Raw genomic sequence first — 14,905 nt, forward strand, 5'->3', positions numbered from 1 at the left:
ACCCAATTTTGAATTTTTACAAAATATCAGAAAATTTTTGTTTAACCCTTTTCAACCAACAAAAACATAAAACAAAAAACATATAAAGGTAAGTTTTATCATAATCACTTAAATTTATTAAAATTGAGAATAATCAAATTAAAACAACCCATCAAAATTGCCATGATTGGTCATTGAACATGTCTGCCTGTACAGTCTTACAAGTCAAACTGTATCAGAACCGCAATGATAATAAAATATATTTTCAGCAGAAAATTATTTGGCGTTCTTGCTATACAGCTCGCTAACTTTGACAACATGGGATAGTTGCAGCAAATACGTCAACTTGTATTTTGAACTGTAGGATTTTTACAAGTTCTGTGAGTGTTCTATTCTCATCACTATATCCTAAAATAGTAAGAGAAAAAAAAATGGAATCTATCAAATAAATGTAATGAAGAATGAATACCTCTTTACTATAACATAATACTTTCATGCAGTAAAAATTATATATGTTTGTTTGTGGTTACTTATCTAAATAGATAAATGTAATAATATTTATTTAATAAATTTGGCTTCATTTATTAAATAAATATTATTGCATTATCTATTTAATTAAATAAGTAACCATAAACAAACATGTATTAATGTAGTAATAATAATGATCAAAAAATAAAAGTTGGTATATTTAAATAATTATTTCATTTAAATAATCAACAGTTTTTAAACCACATAAAATTACCAATGGTTTTGGTTGAACTAAAAAACCTATATAAATATTGACATAATTTGTGTGTTATCAGCAAAAATTAATATAATTACCTATTGATAATATTGGTGTACCAAAATTTCGTTACTTTTTGACATACTAGACAGTTTCATTCGTTCAAGAGCCACATAAAATTGAAAAACAAATTCCAGACAGTGCTGCTCAAAATTCACGTCGGTATTTAGACCTGGATGAAATAAGATTTTACGCGCTGTATTTAAAAAAGCTTTTTCTCTAATTGGGTTGGGTATTGCACATAAGTGGTTTGAATGAGGTGAATCGTCGGGTGTGATTAAAAAAAGAGACGCGAATTGGAAACATCCCAACTTCATCCTGGAGCAGTGTCTTTGTTTAAAATTCACTATCACCTGCAATGCTTTCTAACGGCCTTTGGGAGATTTATCTTCAAGATCGATATTAGTATTCCTCAAATGAATATACTGTAGTATTAAAATGCCATAAAGCCCTTTTTCGCAAGATTTACACATGGGACGTGATCGGACTTTGAGGGATGTAGGGTTTGTCCTTTCTGATAGCTTGTTTTTCATTCATTCTTGGTAAATTTTCTTTTTATGTGGGGAGGATTTTTGGACAGGTGTGAAATTTGAGAATGGTACTTTTGTCGAGAAAAGAATGGATGCATTTTGGCCAGAGGCCGGGAGAAGAATGTGCTCACTGCTCCGACGAGGAGGACGAGCTTGCGCACCGGCCGAAATCAATGCCCGGATTCTCGGGTCCCAAGCCGCAATGTCATACACTCACGTCAACAGGTGCGGGCAACAACAAATTATAATATTTATAAAGGGTATTCATCTGGTTTCGATCTGATCCTGCGCCGGCCTTTTTTCACGATACCGCCCCAGTCCTCCGACTAAATATTGCATATCGACCGGTCTTCATTGTCGACGTTGCGGCCGTAATATGATGCCGTGGAGAATTCTTCTTCCTTTCCTTCTCTGCCTATTTTGTTCCGCTCTATCCTATTCCTCGGTACGAGCTCCAAAGCTGAGTTGTTCAAACTACTCGGAGTTCAACAACCGTTATAGCAGAATTATTACGACTCACTTTACATTCATAGACGTAGGATAGGTTTTTTTTACACTCGTGCTTTAACTTTTAGCATTTGCCGTTTCCATCAACCACGTAGTGCCCATTTGCTCTTCCAATTTTATTGGCCTAGTCGCATAAAATATCCCCTTTTTATGTACGGGAAATCAGATTTTGGATTCGGTATATACAAAATTCAGTAAGGTGTTCCTGCAAATTCCAATCTGTTATTAAAAATTTTCTTCTTAAGCAAGATAGGCTTGTTTTCGAAGGGTGCCTAAAAAATAAAATAAATTTCTTTCCCATTTCATTCCATTTACTCATTTAAGATGGCGTTAAGCCGAAACGCGTTTGAATGAAATTCTAGCCCTGCGAAAGTAGACAGACAGGGTGATCGATATAATCAATAATTACAATTAATTAAGGTTTTTAGTTGAGCTAAAAAAGTCAATGGCACGAGCGGGATTCGAACACACGACCTTCGGCTAGATACGCCGCTGCTCTACCAGCGGCTATCGTGACCTCAATCCACTCGGTCACTAAGGAGGGAAAATTCAAAAGGTGGGGTTGAGATGGGAGGTTAGTGTCCGAAGTCACGATAACTCAAGTGGTAGAGCAGCGGCGTATCTAGCCGAAGGTCGTGGGTTCGAATCCCGCTCGTGCCAATGACTTTTTTAGCTGAACTAAAAACCTTAATTAATTGTAATATATTAATTTGTCAAGCGGACCACGAAATTAGTGAAAATAATCAATAATAATAAACCGCTAACATATTCTTACTGTCTGTACTTGATGTGGTGTTTCGGGTAGTTTGGGAATGATTTTGTCATATGACGGACACAGAGTAGGAAAACTTCAATTTCCTGAGGATAGCTGGTTTGCTCTCTAAAATTTAGAAGACGAGGCATGATTTTTTTAAAAATTATTTTTTAGTTTAATATAAATTTATAGTCTATAATTTTTAGTATGACTTCCTGTTGATGCTTCCGGCCGTAGGATGTTCCATATTTCGTGATTCTTCTTTTTCGCTTCCGATCTGATTAGGAATCTAGGTACGTCCCGAATTCCACAGGTAGGGATATATCTGATGCCGCTTCTTTCACGTATCGGTCTGCATCTTCATCACCTTATTGGCCAGCGTGAGCTTTTATCGATGTAATTTTATTTTCCATCCTTTTTCTTGTAGCATTCTGCTCAAGGTTGGGATTTTCTCAACATCTTCTCCAAGGGTTTTATTCTCACCAAAATTCAAGTGCACGACTTCGACTTCATGAACATTAAATATTTTATTATCGACTGTGATGGTAGTTAGAAAACAGTTAGCATTGGGAGAGTTAATTCGCATATTATCTGGCACACGGGGCTTCATAATTTCTCCCAAAGTATTCGCCAGTGTTTCTGCAATGGCCTCATTTTTTCTTTTAAGTGATGTAAGAGTTAAATTTTGGTCACTGGCTGAGGTCATCGGCGGGCCCTCATGCTGGCCGGCTCTTTTTGTACATCGCCAGCCTAAACATATTTCTGTTCAAGGCAGATTTTAACCCTTGGATGTTGCTTGGCTGTATTAATAATAATAAAAAAATAATAATAAAATGTACAATTCTGTTAATCCAATTACAAATATTAGGAGAGGTGAATTTAATTTTGCAATATTAGAAAATTGATTTTTTTTCTCATTAGATTTTCAATCTGTGACTTAGACAGGATTGATGTCTAAGAAGTAAAATATATGAACGTCATAAACATTCTGATAGATCATTAAATAAATTATTCCGTTTTTTACACGAAGTGGTCACTGGACTAACCACCGGAATCGTCACGGGCCTCACTCTGGAAATTGAATAAGTTTATTTTATTAAATCTCAGACATATCGAACCGATTTTCACCACTTATAATTTATATTAAAAAAATTATCAAGTGTATTTTATAACTACAAAACATTAAAATTGGACGATTATTTTCATTAAAAAAAAATTTCTGACAAATGTTTTTGCCATTTGGTGTATTTTCTTAAAATGTTTTATATTTTGTATGGTATATAGCTCGTTAAAAAGCTACGTTCCTATTCTTTCAATTGGTTTGCTTAACGTTAATATATTTTTAGCCGTTTTGGAATTATAGCATTTTTAATCATATATTCCGATAACGACATTCTTAAAAATTGGAAAAACTTTAGGGTCAAAAAATCGATAAATTTCAGTTTAAACAATTTATTCAAAATTTATATTTAAGGGTCTCTAGAGGTTTTAAAACGAAATTTCATATTAGTTTTACGAAGAAAAAAAATATATGACCTAGTTTACTGGAAAATATTTGGATTTTAGAATTTTTTTGTTTATTGAAAAACTTAAATTTTTACTATAAAAATATTAAAAAACGGAAAGGCTAAAAGTTTTGAATCTAATGTGTGTTTTGAATTTGTACGGATGGATTTCATTTTTTAAAATTAGAAATAGCATTTTACCTTACCGTTCTATTTCTATGATTTAGTCTCGAAAAATGTATAGAAAAAAAATATGCGCCATTATCTTTCAGACAGATCCTTAGGTAAATGAATCGATCATCAGATCAAAATAAGTAAACAAATAAACTGTTATACAAATATTTAAGTATCCAGACTTAAATTTTTAAAATCAGAAAATGATGGTAGCTTGGTATGCGAGACATACATAAAATCCCAATGAACCGTCACCAATTCAGACTAGTCATTACTGACGGTGATATTATAAATTCGTTTGACAGCCGAAAAGGCAAATATTTAAACAAAAATTCATCAGAAACAGACCTCGAGAAAGAAACTTCGCAAATATATTATTATTGATAATTATACATTATTATCGCAAATTATTGATAAAAATAAAGTGTACGCTATTGAGAGAGGGTGATGGGACTGACTTAGTTTGAAGTATTTCTTCTGTCGTCCTATTTCCTGGCTGCTGAGACTGTCTTCATAGTACACGAACGTGTTAATAGACAATTTCATTTGGTATTTGAAAAAGCTGAAAATTCCACATGATTTATTTAATAAAAATAAACTTAAAGACCGATTGGATGATATATTTATTTATAAAAGGAGAAGAGTTTTTAAATCGGCGTCGTAACTTAAGGTGGCGAAAGATCCAGTCGATGAGAGTTATATCGCAGTTACAACTTGAGATTGATGGAAAGGAAGGATTCTGCAGATTCTACGGTATACACATTTTTGTAAATGATATTTCATAAGTACACCGTGTCTTTTTACAACCTGGTGCGAAGGTAGGACTCGCCGCAGCCGGCCGGCGATGGCGTGAGAAAAGCCCGGCCTAGTCGAAAACGTGACGAGAAGCGGAGGAGCTCAATGCCGAAATCGACCAAGTCGTCGAGGACGGCGAAATCGCCCAAGTCCGCGGTTTCCCGTCCTTCGAAGAAGAAAAGGCACAGAGGAGACACGGATGAGACCGAGTCGAGCTCTTCGTCGTGTGAATCTTCGGTGAGGCACCCAGCCGAAGTCCGGCAGCCGGTCAGAAAAGGGGCAGCATTCTGCAAACGACTCTGCATGTGCTGCTGCTTTGTCCTCGTCCTCCTAGGATTCATGTATGCTACCATTTTCTTACTCGTTCATTATAAAATAATAATCGTCTTGCAAAAATAAGCAACTTGCGCAATAATAAAACTGCTTGTTTTTAATAAAAAAAACATCTGTTTGTAAATGTAATATAATAAAAATGTAACTTTGTTTTATTTAGAACTTTAATTATACATAAAACAGTTTAGTTGGGTTTAATGACATGTGACTTTGACGCGTATCTATTTTCAAAGATGTTGGCTATAGAAAATAAAATGCAATAAATAAAAAAAATTATACTCATTTACGTATTACGGTAAACCTCTGTGTTATTTTAGAATGAGCTTTCCCCTGATTCTCTTCATAGGGTTTGTGAGTAAACTTGTCGATATTTGATGTTATTCTTAACATTTAAATACTTTGAATTTTATGTTTTCGGTCATTGTTTCTTATTGGTCACATTAAACAAATGACGAATTCTGTTCTCAGAGCATACTATGGACTATGGTCATAGTCACTAAAAAAATCGTCCGATTCTTTTTCAAATGAATTCTATATTTTGTACTACAACGTAAAGATAGCAAATTGAAAGACATGTATTCAATAAAACACGCCATTGCGCTAAATACAATAATGCGACCTCAAGGTGCAATGTGACACGGGGGGTTGAAGGAAATGAACAGACTTGCTACAGAAGGTGCACCACTCACAGTCATCAGACCATTACCACAATTAAGCACACCGCTGAATATGCTGAGAGCGGAACTTAACAAATTGGTAGAGTAAAAGAGACTCAACGTGAATAGTTTAAATCGATTGTGAGCATTCTTCTCGTAGTCAGCGGGGTGCCACTTTGTCGTTTATGACCATTTTAGCCCATCAGATTTTCCATATTCAGTGATGGGTTTATAAAATAATAATCTTTCTATTTATTTACTGTTGTGTGCCTCTCCGTGTGGAGAGACACCAACTATTTGGTAGAAAGTTTTCCTTGCTTAGGCTCTTTTTCTGGGGTATTAAGGTTTTAATGAACAAATGCAATAAAATATAGCAGAATAACTTTTAACGTCTGAGAACTTCAACTTTTAAAGCTAAAAACAAACAAATTAAACATATCAAAATATCCATCAATGAAATAAAAAATAAAAGTATTCTTAAACTTCCCCTATCTAACACAAAATGATTAAAACTAAAGCTTCCCTGCTAAAAAATAATGACATAAAAAAACCGAAAGAACTGATNTATGTGTATAGTGTGTTAAATTATAAAGGAAAAGGATTGTTTGACTACAGATGTTAATAACAATCTACCTAGCTGCTTAGAAAAGCAGTAGTCGTTTTAATGCCTCGACCCATTGGGCTGGAGGGCAACGAACGTACAGATAAGACGGTGAAAGCTGGGACGTCTCGCCCTCCAGAGAGAACCAGAAGAACAGTAATAGCCATAAAAGAACGTTGGCAGCGTCAATGGGTCAGATTGTCCGAGAAGTTCTTGCGACCACGACTGACCAATCGTTCACCTAGATCTTAAACGCAAGGAAAGGATCGTACTCACCGGTTTGAGGATTGCTCATAGCTGATTGATACATAGACGCTTACTTCTGAGGCAAACCTCACGCAGGTGTCCCGCTTGTACAAAAAGTTCGCTCAGTGTGTCATACATGGTCGAGGAGTGACAGGCCTTGTCCCCTTAGGAGGAGGCATGGCACTCATGAGAGTGAGTTGATGAGTCACCTGTTCTGATTTTTAAGGGAAACGGGGGGGTGTAAATATTGTATAACATACTATGTATAATGTATGTGTATGCATTTATATATGTGTCTAAGAATAAATCAGAGGGTCGATGGCGGAATATCGAACACAAAAACTATATCTACAGAAAACACCGTGAAAATGTCTTCTTAATTGAAGAAAATCTCGGGTATTTTTGAAAGAAAATTTGTCACTATAATTCAAGCAGAACTTTCTTGCCAGACCCAGAATTGTTCTCTAACCTAGTGTGAAAAGAAGCGAAGTACTGGAAATACGTTGTACCAAATTTTCGTGAAAGAGCTGAGTTCAACCTTTCAAGATTTTTGAAGATCATGTAATGAAGTGAATGTGCTATTATACTGTTTAGCTTCTTCCAAATAATTCGTTCTGATATAGATAAAATATTGTGATTGATCAATGAGTTATGTTTAGTTTTGTTGAGCAAAAAAACTTATCAACCACTTGGAACTTTTTCTCAACTAAATCTGCTATCTGTTTTTTAACATATTCCTTTCAAATTTTCATGAAGCTTTCATTTTTAAAAAGTGAAGCAATATAATTAAACGGGTGATCTGGCTATAAATGGACTAACATCTTTCTCAGAATCGTCCATTAATTAACGTAATCTAAAGCTTAAAGCATTTAGGCGTGACGGAATTGAAATATTCGCTGATAAAAGCGATAAATCTCTCGGATCAAGGGCTTCTAATGCATTCAGCTTCTGAAGGAATAATGATTAATGATTTTGTCCCAGCTGAACCAAGAGTGTAAGATCTCATACATAATGTTCGTCTTTTTTAAAAATTCTTATGCCGCAATTACGATAATAAATCGAAGTTTAACATTGGGCCTTGATTCCGCATTATTGTAAACATACTGCACACGGTATAACACGAATATTTAGTATTTATCTCAAAAATATTTTCATTACAAGATTTACTTCACTGAAGTAGGCAAAAAGCCGAAACACATCTGGCTGACCAAAACAGCAAGAATAGGCAGACCTGAGTGATCATAAACGAACAAGCTACAAAATGTTAATTAAATATTTGATATTTTTAAGTTAAAGTTTAACCGATGTAAAGAGGTCATGTAAAAAAAATGAATTATGCTCAATTTTCTTCTTATTAGTACATAGTAATTAGGGTTTTTGTTTCATTAAGTTTTAATGCATTTTGAACTTATAACTATTTAATTAATTATAGTTTCGATTTTCTTAAAAGGGTTTTCTTGTTAACTTGTGCACAAAACGAACAGCGCCTGAGTGTTTACCTCGTACAGGTTAAATTAGTGAGGGTTAAGCCTGTCGATTATGTTTACTCAAGACGTGCTATGAGCAATTGCCATTCGAACGGCAACTGTGGTAATTTCTATTTCTATAGGAGAGTGTTTCATTCAGGGCTTTGTATATGCAAATAGGACTACTTTAGGCCCACTTCTTGCCACAAGACAACTTCCCGTCAACTTGGTTCTCCCAGAAGTTCACGTAAAATTAGCTGTTGTTATTAAGGCTCAATTGGAAGGAGAGTAATTAATTAATTCTCAAATTAAACTAATTGCATGTTATAACATTTTTTCCATTTTTTTTAACCAAGATTTCAATATACTTGCGGTTCGTTCTACATTTGTACTTTACACTTTTGTTATCCTACTTCTCTAATAACGTACATAATACAGATTTTCCAATTGTTAGCTCAAACTAATCAAGAAAATGCCACATTGTCTCCCTTAGGGTTAGATGCACTCTTGTTCCCAAAGCCGTAAGGGTTGGAATTTAGAGGAGAGCACGCCATCCGGCCGTTAGGAGGCTTTGCCCTGTCCAATCGGACAAATGCCTTCATCGTTGTTGTTCGTTCTCGTATCGTTGATACATGAAAATGTCCTCTGGAAGCACGAAGTCTCCCACGAGAAAAACACCATCGAAATTGTGTTTGGCTCATGATTTAAACAAGCAGACCAGAGTTAGAAAAATAAAAGACATTCTATACATCCTTTAATTTAACATGTTAATTTGCGCTTAATAATCCTTTAAAACCTTTTTTTTTTTTGTGCTTTAAGTAAACTAAAATTGCATTTATAATATTGTATTTATTTGAATTATTTTCTTGTTAAGTTTGTAATAATACAACGACCATATTGATTTGAAGTTATGATCGACATTAAAAATTGTTAATAAAAATATGTAGAATTATTTGATATGGAAATAGGCTTATTGTACTACTCAGAAATAAAACGACGGCACAAAAATATAAATCAGTGCAACTAACTAATGGAAAATACAAACCTCAATAATTAATAATAAATTAAAAACAATAACAATTTAAAAAAAGGGGTGTCGGTGGCCGCAACGGTTTAGTCGTTGACACGGCGATCATCACTGTAAGGTAAAGGTCCCTGGTTCGAATCCAGCGGCCCTGCATTCCAGTTCGTCTTACTTACAAATGGCCTTTTTCTCAAAAATACAGGCACCCCAAGGGTAGATATATCCAAATTAACCGTAAATAACCCATAAATATCTATAATATGTAAATAAATTACATAACACTAAAAAAGTTAATTAATACAATTACCTTTGACTTTTAAAAAGTTTCGTCTTTTTAGTTCCAATTATAAAATAATTTCAAACATTTTCTTTTATAAAACTCAATTTCCATTATCAACCAGTGTTCGGTAAAAAGTAATTTTTAAATATTAGACATTTTCATATTGGAAGTAGGGTAAAGGATTTATTACAAGGAAATAATGTAAGTATTTATTAGTAATTATAGGAATATAATGATGAATATATAATATAACAACCCGACATACAAATGGGCTTTTTTTTCAAAAACAACGGTACCCCGAGGGTTGATAGACCTCTGCTGTTGCGAACCCTCGTAAAAGAAAAAATAATTATTATTATTATCATTATTATTATAGGACATAAGCACGATTAACAGGCTAACATTGTAAACTAAAGACAATCAAAATTTTCATGGGTAAAGAAACATACCAACTAATTTAATTTAATTTTTAACCAAAAAGGCAGTAAAAACAACAAAAACATTTGAAAAGCTTCTGAGACAAAACATTTACATCGCGAGTCTATTCGACAAAACGTATTTATACCGACAACTTTTGAAAGCACAAAAATGGAAAGACAAGAAAATACAAACAAATAATACACGTATAAATCATTCGACTCAACTCTTTTCATTTAGTGGTCCAACATTGAACTATTGTTTTTATGTAAAATGTTTTTCTTTGAACAGTGTAGATGGAATTTTAAAGGGGCATTTTCCTTCATGTTGTGGGTGAAGAAGACCCCTTTCCAATTGCCACTCCACAGCTTGTTCCGTCATTTAAGAAAACGACTCATATCACTAATGGATGTGAGTGCCCATTTCCTTGATGACTGGATTTAATCGATCGTGTGGGACGTGTGTTCAATGAAATGACCTGTTCGTTTCAAGAAGAAATTCGAAGTAAAGGTCCTCCAAACCAACCTAATGTATAGAATGAACAGTATTGAATGGCGTCAGCCTGAAAAGTTATTGATGGATGTCATTAAGATACGTGATCGTTATTTATCATCGTCCTTCTTGTTCTTTGAGGAAAAAATCACTCTCTCTAAACTCGACCGTTGCACTCAAAAATTAACATCATATAACGTTATCGAATCCTGTTCCAAATGTAAAGCGCTTGTATTCACTATTTTGCTGGAATTTTAGTGGGCAAATGGTGAGGATGAAAGTTTGATTATGATATGTGAAAATGATGCGGTATAGCTTAGAGTACAAATCGAAACGAAAAAAGCTTCTTGACCACGCTGAATCAATTACCTTAAATGTCAGAAGAAAAAGTTGGTACGAAAGAACAGAAGATATTAAAAAGGAAAAATTTAGAGGTTTGGTTTTCTCCCAATTTTATAGATCTTCCAATTCTTTTATTTTTCCGTAATTTTCAGGACCTGAATTAAAAAATTAACAAAAGAAGCACTGTCCTTTGACACGAAAAGGTAAACCGAAATTATATTCTTTCAAAAATATGAACATTAATTGAATACAAACATTAATTATTATGTATATGTATTTAGAAGTCATAATCGACCGTATAATTATTTTAAATATCTAAAAGGGGAAAAAATTCGAAAGGTGGTAGGTGGAATGTGTGGTGATTAGTGACCGTTAGTCGATGATTATTCTGAAATCGTGATATGCGGTCGTGTGACGTAGGTTTCAGAAAAACATTTTCTTTATCGTGCCAACGTTTCGATCTTTTTAGAGATCATCTTCAGGACTCAAACTGTTAGTTTTCTATACATTTTTTCTTTACAAAAGGTAGATTGGGGACAGAAACAACATTTATTTTCTTGTCGAGCTTTCGGCAGAATATATCGCCTTCATCAGGACTCTGTATTAACAAATTAACATAAGTAAATTTTCAAATATACAATTTTTAAATTTTCCTTAATTACTAACTCGAAAAAAATCGTTATATTATATGAACAGGTACATGTGTGGATAACGGATAGCCGGTAGAACCCACCTTCGATAAACGAAGGTAATAAATATTCCTAAACGCGACAGTATTGCCAACTCGTTCAATCTTCAATCTATAAAAAATTCGCTAACATTTTGGTATCAAATATCACAAATTATACATTTAAAAGAAAACTGTAAATTAATTTGAAACAATCCTAAAATAAATTAATTATCACATATAAACATTCAGGTACATATTACACTATTAAAGCTATTGGTTAAGGATAGAACTATAAATTACACTTAGGTTTAATATATCTGTTCTAAGGTTACACGAATTACCATCTTTATGAATGTATAGCATCTCTTTAATCAATCTAATACCTAAAAGATTTTCTTTAACCTTAACAGAATCATTGTTAAAATCAAACGTGTGGTTATATTTTTGACTGTGTTGGGAAAGCGCAGTCCTTTGCTTATTTACATCCCTAACGTCGTAGGCGTGTTGTCTACATCTATTTTTCAATAATTGTTTAGTTTGTCCATAATACACAGCACTACATTCGTTACAACACATGTTTGTTTTCTGCATAATTGTGCCATTCCTGTGTGTCGTGTTGAGAGTGCCCAAGCGGGCACTTATTTGTTAAATTTAAACAATGTTTGTAAATCCCAGGCCCTGAAGATGATCTCAATAATGATCGAAACGTTGGCACGACAAAGAAAATGTTTTTCTGAAACCTACGTCACACCAGACCTCATCTCACGATTTCCGAATAATCAGTTGTAGGTTGACTTGAAAAAACTAGCGTCACGAGCGGGATGCGAATCCATGACTTTCGGGTCAATAAGTCGCGGTACTAACCACTTGATCTACTCTTCGGTCCACTCGGAAACCGACTCCTACAACCTTCCGAAATTTTCCCTCTTTTTTTCATATTTTCAAATATCGTCTAATCAAGATTCGATTCTCGGCGACTTATGAAGCGGCCACGGGGAGCTGAAGCGAAGTAAGTACTTCTGTAATTATTCAATTAATCCATATATGTATTTTGTAGTCATAATCGACCGTACTAATATTTTTAACTAACTATACTTTTAAACTAAGGTCTTGTTGAGATAAAAAAGCTAGCGTCACGAGCGGGATTCGAACCCACGACCTCCGGCTCAATACGCCGCTGCTTTAACCACTTGAGCTATGGTGAAATTTTGAATTTTATGACGATTCAAGAAAGATTTAGGCTGAAAAAGGAATTAATCTCTTAAGGGATTATTATTCAAAGGTTTTTTTTTCAATTTTACACTGCATATACAAATGTAACATGCAAAAATTATGGTATTTTCAATAATATACATATACACATGCACATATACAATGTCACATTTATATGCCTGGCTTAATTGATTTATTGTAATTGGCCATTGTAGCGTGAAGTCAATAGCAAAGTAAATCAGTTGAAGTTACAAAATCAAATGGTCGCGAGGACACCTGGGCTTTAGTCTTCTAAGAGGATTGGAAGGAAGGATTGAGCTGGACAGGGTGCGAATTAATGGGTTGTGATGAGAGGATAGTTTGCAGTGAAATTAATTGTTGCGGGACTGGGCTAAGTATGGGACATAGGGTATTTTGAGATTTTGGTGGACTATTGGTGACATAGAATGGAGCATCAACTTTGTGCGAAAGATTTTGGATTGAATTTTTTAATATTGGAACGCTTGACTGCTAACAGAATGCATTGAAGGACGCAGGAAAAAACTGTGAATCCTAACAGGATTCTTCACAGGACACTGCAAAATAAGTTGACATCTGAAGAAGATTGACATAACCCAAAGCGGCACGGGCTTCTGTGGCATGGGGTTCATACATAATGATTAGTTAAAAAGACAAAACGAAAATTAGAAAACAATGAAACCACTAATTGGACATAAACAATGCAAGAAACTTCTTGCAAATTTTGAAAGGAAAAAATACAAAAAAATATATTAAAGGAAGCAGGAAAAACTTCGACTGAATAGGCAGCTATAACACAACACAGCACGTGCAGATTTGTTTTTGTAATTACTTAGTTCTAGTAACAAAAAATCCTGCCCCCCCCCGTTCTGTTTTTTAATATTGATGATAACAGTTTTCATTGGTGGAGGGGATTAGTCTCAGTATTTTCTTCATACTGTCTTTGCGACATGTTCTCATCGCTCCAGTTATCCAAACGCAAGCGAATCTCTGAATTTTTGTGTATTTTTCGTTTCTCGACCTTTTGGCTAAGGTCAAGGTGTACTATCAGTTCCTTTCAGCTTAATTTCTAGTAAGACTTTTAAACAGGGAGTCCAGTATATTAAACTGATTATATATTTTTGTACATGGTATAATATATATTATTTTGTATATTGTATATGTATAGGTTTTATCATGATCTTTGAAAAACTAAGTCTGCTAATCTAAACTAAAATTGAGGAAGGTAACGGTCAATAAATACTGTCATAAGTGCAGTAATCACCAATATGAGCAATCGCTTCGGTATGTTAAACCTGCACGACGCATTTGTCATGTTGGGTAGCAACGGCCTTGCTATGAAGAAATTTGAACTTGCGAATTTTCTTCCTTCAAGGAGAGCTGAACCAACCTTGCACATTTTCATCCTTCCAGGAGTGTAAACAGTTTGGTTGTTAATTCGAATTTACTGTTAACGATTTCATCTTCTTGGTAACGCTTTTATGGCCACTCTAAGTAAAGATGTTATTTTTTACGTATCCAACCCTAAAACGCAACCATGTTAAATACGTAAAAAAAATATCTATCGATTTTTCACGTCACAGACGTGCTACGGGTTCGACGAGCAATGTGTATGCAAATAGGAGCTTTATTATTAATACTACTAACTTTTTGATTTTTTTATAAACGGAAGTATATATTATGTAAATTTCACTAATGAGAAAAAAATCGTATTATGGAATTTTGTTGTTGAGAAAAAATACCATTTCATGTATAGTAGTGGAGTTACATTTGTGTGGATTTCTGCTTCGAACGTTAACCTTGTGTGTTACGTTTACGTGTTTTATGCAAATCTGTCTTAACTTCGGAGAAGATGCTTGTTCGGGCCGTAAAAAAACAGTTTCAACAGGCACAAAACGGCCGTTTGGTACCGAAACCCGTCGGAAAATACAAACGACCTTGTCCTTTAGTTTATGTCTGCCCAGAACAGAAAAACTTTCTTACAATTTACCACTAAATACCACTTCATATTTTAAAATTGTAAAAAAATTAACCTTTTTGATGAAGGTTTTTATAATAACATGCAAATAAAGAATTGGGATTTTTGTTATTATATTTTTTATGAGAATAGTTGCACCAAA

The 14,905-nt window shown here is 34.2% G+C and overlaps 1 protein-coding gene and 1 pseudogene across 2 annotated transcripts; both read left to right on the top strand.

Moving 5' to 3' along the window:
- Positions 1-4,788: 4,788 nt before the first annotated feature.
- LOC106664447 lies at positions 4,789-5,475 on the top strand. Of its 2 annotated transcripts, none has more exons than XR_001340174.2 (2): positions 4,789-4,986; positions 5,052-5,475. XR_001340174.2 is itself a non-coding variant. In XM_014390151.2 (2 exons), the coding sequence occupies exons 1-2, from the start codon at positions 4,957-4,959 to the stop codon at positions 5,425-5,427; spliced, it is 402 nt and encodes a 133-aa protein (XP_014245637.1). In that variant the 5' UTR covers positions 4,813-4,956; the 3' UTR covers positions 5,428-5,475. The 2 variants fall into 2 exon arrangements, 1 of the variants encoding a protein (XP_014245637.1); XM_014390151.2 differs by having other exon boundaries at positions 4,813-4,986; positions 5,056-5,475.
- An 8,318-nt stretch (positions 5,476-13,793) lies between these two features.
- LOC112127548 lies at positions 13,794-13,907 on the top strand (annotated as a pseudogene).
- Positions 13,908-14,905: the final 998 nt, after the last annotated feature.

Source organism: Cimex lectularius, unplaced genomic scaffold, assembly GCF_000648675.2.
Source record: "Cimex lectularius strain Harlan isolate CLEC.00 unplaced genomic scaffold, Clec_2.1 scaffold301, whole genome shotgun sequence".
NCBI classification, from domain to species: domain Eukaryota; kingdom Metazoa; phylum Arthropoda; class Insecta; order Hemiptera; family Cimicidae; genus Cimex; species Cimex lectularius.

Coding starts and splice junctions, on each gene's coding strand:
- LOC106664447 (XM_014390151.2), top strand. CDS start 4,957: ATGGAAAGGAAGGATTCTGCAGATTCTACG. Junction 4,987..5,055: donor AGGATTCTGCAGATTCTACG/GTATACACATTT, acceptor GTGCGAAGGTAG/GACTCGCCGCAGCCGGCCGG.